This window comes from Zerene cesonia, chromosome 13 (genome assembly GCF_012273895.1).
Source record: "Zerene cesonia ecotype Mississippi chromosome 13, Zerene_cesonia_1.1, whole genome shotgun sequence".
Taxonomy (NCBI): Eukaryota; Metazoa; Arthropoda; class Insecta; order Lepidoptera; family Pieridae; genus Zerene; species Zerene cesonia.
The window spans coordinates 1,934,959-1,939,699 of record NC_052114.1 but is presented as its reverse complement, the minus strand read 5'-3'; the positions used below and the strand labels follow the sequence as shown (position 1 = coordinate 1,939,699).

General features: G+C 31.6%; 2 protein-coding genes across 2 annotated transcripts; both read right to left on the bottom strand.

Annotated features, from left to right (window-relative positions):
- Positions 1-317: 317 nt before the first annotated feature.
- LOC119831232 lies at positions 318-1,472 on the bottom strand. Its single transcript, XM_038354522.1, has 4 exons — positions 1,391-1,472; positions 1,230-1,319; positions 756-1,151; positions 318-460 (listed from the first exon to the last, which is right to left on the bottom strand). The coding sequence occupies exons 1-4, from the start codon at positions 1,470-1,472 to the stop codon at positions 318-320; spliced, it is 711 nt and encodes a 236-aa protein (XP_038210450.1).
- A 962-nt stretch (positions 1,473-2,434) lies between these two features.
- On the bottom strand, positions 2,435-4,306 carry LOC119831229. Its single transcript, XM_038354519.1, has 4 exons — positions 4,294-4,306; positions 3,002-3,316; positions 2,657-2,790; positions 2,435-2,467 (listed from the first exon to the last, which is right to left on the bottom strand). Exons 1-4 carry the CDS (start codon positions 4,304-4,306, stop codon positions 2,435-2,437), a joined length of 495 nt encoding a protein of 164 aa, XP_038210447.1.
- Positions 4,307-4,741: the final 435 nt, after the last annotated feature.

The window sequence follows — 4,741 nt, the reverse complement described above, 5'->3', positions numbered from 1 at the left end:
CTAACATTAATGTACTTTAAATAAACACTTAATTGGTAAAATTTATTATTTGAGTAATAGATCTCGAAAGTATTTCATATAAAAAATGGAACAGCTAATAAGTACCTTTGGATGCTCTTATTGTTGATAGTATTATAGAAACATATGCATGCTATAACACACATTCACTTTAAAATTTTGTAAATAAAACGAAATAAATCTTATATTTTTAGGGATTTATTTTACAAAGAATTTTAGAAACCCAAAACAATCTTTAATTCATGTTGACAAGCTGTCAGCTATGGTTTCAAATTTGTTTTATCTGCCAGTACCAACAGTTATTTCTTAGATGATGAACATTCAGATTCGATTATAACATTCAATTGATTATTTGATTTGGTTCCTTGTTCTGCTTTGATTTCTTCTAGCTTTTTAATAAGATCTTCCTGCACGCTGTCCACTATCTCCTTTAAGTTCTTAGCTGAAATAAAAATGATAGACGTTAAATTATAGATAACGATTGGTGTTTGGTAATGGAAATATTCTATTGCTTTTTGAAATACGATATATATAGTAAAACATACATAAAATATACCAAGGTGAAACGGATTTCGCTTCACTATAAATAAAATTTTATACTTGCAATAACCTATCTGAGTCAAAGATATACGAATGGTACAGCAGATAATAAATCAATAGTATTATCAGAAGTAAAATATATTTTTGTAGCAATATTTAAATAACTTGACTGATTACGCCACGGACTTCGGACTTACCTGTTTTCTGATTAAACTCTTCAGCTATAAGTGAAATTTTTCGCAATGTGCCCACGTACTTCGCTATTTCACCAGCAACATCATGATCACCCCCTGTATTCACTGCAACATCTTCAGTTGGCATTTTTATCCGCCTCTCTGATGGCTTAAAAACATCACTACTGGCAACTGGCATTTTAGGCATTTTGAAACCGCCTTTTAATATTGGGTTTTCAATTTCTGGAGGCTCATCTGCTGCTATGATAACTGGTCTCGGTACATTTAAAGTATCATTCGGTAATAATTCGGGTGCATAAGATTGTAACGTTTCAATTTTTAATGGAGAATCTTTTCTTGGAGGAGACCTCTTTGATAATCTCACCGGTAGTGCGTTAGTGAGACTTTCAATTATTGTTTCTATAAAACCAAAAATTCGATTGCTTAAATCCATAATAATGTGAGTAATGGAAATGAATAAGGTATTTGTACACTAACGGACTATATTAATAGGTGCTTCGGCTTCTTGTTTCTTTTTCAACATGAGCTTTTTTGTCAATTCAGCTAAGAACATTGAGCATGTAGGACCTGGTGATAAACGATTTAATAATAATAGATTCTTAAACATTCTATTTCAAATTTGCGTTAATAATATTTACCATCACTCTTTCTTTTCTTTGCTGATTTTTGCTTTGATGCAGCCGCTTTATTTTTACTTTTGATGCGAATGGGCTTTTCCATAACTGTATTGCAATAACACTCGTACGTGACTTTTATTTATGTGTCTATTAAAGCGAACATGTTTTCGAGTTTACACTAAAATTACTGATAGTTGTTAATAAAAATTTACCTCCCAATAGCCCGGGAGGTCCCTATACAGCGGGACTCCCGAGTATAATAGTTTTTTAAATCAATCAAAGCTAATATTCAAAATCTTAATCTCAACACAACAATAAATTTTCGATATGAGTACGCTTTGACAGTGTCATTTTGATTGGTTCATGGTTTTTGTCATATTTTTAATAAATTACAGAGTTATAATGAGGTTAATACCTATAGTATGCATAAGCCTCATATATAGTATTCATGGTAAACGTCATTTGTTGAACAATGATGCTGAAACTGTTTGTCATTGGGCGAGAGCTTATCAACATGTAATATGCCCTGTATCCATGGCAAGCCTTTATTGAGCAATAGTTCATCAACCATATACATATGGGAGTAAATCTCACTTTTGAGAAAATCCATGTTATGTTAAAATAAGCGCTTCAACTTTCATCAAACATTTGTACGAATTTCTTGAAATTAAGAATGTTTTAAGATTCACTGAATATGTACTGCAACGTTACTTAAATTACAACAAATTAGCAATTAATATTAAAGGTGTTCTCGAAATGTGATGACATTGGGAATTAATAACACATTATTATTTCATATATACTTTATTATATTGTAACTGATATATTATTGTTTCTTGGAAGTAAATGATTCTCAGAGGACCTGTAAAAATAATATAACGTAATAAACAAAGTAATACTAGTTAAGCATTCTCGTGAGATTAATGGAGGTTAATAATTAATTATTATATGGGTACAACCAAGCTGTGCCGCGCGGTTTTACATGCGGACGAATCCGCGGACAGTAAGTTAAAGTAAGTATTTATATAGTTTTGAAAATAAAGTCCTTAATTTAAAAAAAATACCTTATTGCTTTGCATCTGGAGGCACTACCGGTTTCTGAAATTACAATATTACCGTCATATTAAATTAAATAGGCACTCATCTTAAAAATTATTTACAATTTTTAACCTAAATAACAAAAATTTCGATAGTAAATGGTCTAATAATTTGCCAATAAACAAAGATTTAAGTTTTAATTTTCTTATAAACTTTTAAGAATTAAGCAATATAAGTACACTGTATTACCGTAACAGCAGATGGTTGGGGAGGGCTGGCGGATGTTCTTTGACTTGTGGTAATTTGATCTGTCTTTGGATCTTGACCGTGTTCCGAATGTGCTTGGGCCAAGGCGACTGTCGCCGCGGGCTTTGCTTGGTTATCTGGAAGAAAATATATTAAATTGTATAAAGCACAACAATAATAATAAAAATAGAGATCATTCAGGGTAGGTAGTATTTTGGGCAACATAAAATGATGAAAACATTACGTTTTTATTCACGCCAACAGAATAACTTTTTCTCTGACATTTATATTCGTTAGGTTTAACCATTTATTAATAAGTGGTTAATAGATTTTACTGTGTATTATTACCTGGTATATCATGTAAACTAGCGTTCGCGTCATAAAACTCCTCCTTTCCAAGATCCTCGACTTTGGGGGTGCTATCCGACAGGCTTGACGCAGAGGTGCTGCTCTTGTCAACGGTGGGCTGCGCACGTTTCTTCCTTCTCTTCTTAATCCTCAAATCAGTCGGTGGAGTCTTCTCGGTCTTCTCGCTCTGAGGCTCGTCTTTCTTGATCTCGTGAAGTTCTAGTACAAATGGTTGATTAGATTCGTAAATTCCGGAATTGGACGAGGTCGATTCCTCTGTGTCTGTCAAGTTTAATAAATCTTCTAACGTCCTATCTGCAAGGTTTATCAAAATTTTTCTTTTGAACAACAAATAATGCTTTACTCAATTGATATTGAGTTTTAAATATAGGCTAGCGGGAATTCAGGATCATTTTTAGATCATCAGCTATAGCTAATGTATTTTGACTGAGTGTTAAGTTCACAGCTCAAAGGACAAAACTAAGTTTCTTAGCCCTTTTAGTGTCTAACTCAATAATAGAATATTGTTATAACAAAAGAAAAATCTAATTTCTTCGCACGTTTCGGGGATCAAGTGCCTCCTGCATACGAATTAAACGGCGGACACAATTCCAAACGCTTTGACAATGTTTACGATACCAAACACTTATCGACTGCAGTGTAAGATTTTTAAAATTGCTTTAAGTTTCTGATTTCTATTGATATTTGACTAGCTTTTGGACGTGGTGTCTCTTGAACTTATTGTGACATTTGTCATGCCCTTTATATGGACCGTGATGTGAAGTGAAACAAACCAGCCAATAAATATTAAAACCAAATGTTGTCAAAGCATTAATTGATTTATGTATCAGTAAAATGTAAACAAAACTGTATTGGCTGTAATTTAATAAATAAATAATTCAAGATAATGGGAAATTTCGATTGAATCTTGATTAGAAAATGCTTTATTCGCTGTATTTTAAAGACTAAATAATAATGGGTCTATTTCGATTGAATCTTGATTAGAAAATGTTTAATTCTTTTGGATGCAAATAGGGCCACAGATGCACCAGTACCAGCTAATTTCAAGACAAGATGGCAACGGCTGGTCCCCTATTTCATTGACATTAATTGAACTTGTAAAATATGGGTACATTTGTGTATCCTGTCTTGAATATAATGTAATGGTGATAACACCATATATTCCCATATAGTTGCATAAGCAAATAGTAGTAGTAGCAATATAGTGTGATATTACAATATGTACGTATGTGCATATGATAAGAAGTTATATAAATATTGATAATACTCACTTGAGTTATCCATTCTATATGGGGTTATTTTAGTATTTAAATTGACTGAATGTGTGAATGTTTTACTGGGTTATTATTACGTATTTACAATTCCATAGTATTGTTTATGATTTTAGAAAAAATTAAACAGGCATTTTGAGAAACTTGAAGATTTGAATAAATTTTTATGAGTCCTGTCTAATTCTGTCAAGGTCTGTTCTTTGACATAAAGTTAAAAATTTAGAATTTTATTTATTTATTTTTTTATTTGTTAACATCGTGAAATTATAGGTTTTATTCTAAATTTTGCAAGTAGGTCTCCAGCTACATATTATTTTCTATTCTACAGAAACCTTTGAGTAAAGTAACTGGACAAAAAACATGCGTAGAATTAATTTTAATGGCTTAATACATAAAGAATGTCTTCCTATTAATAGAATAACTTTCTACTAAATGTATGTTTAATTTT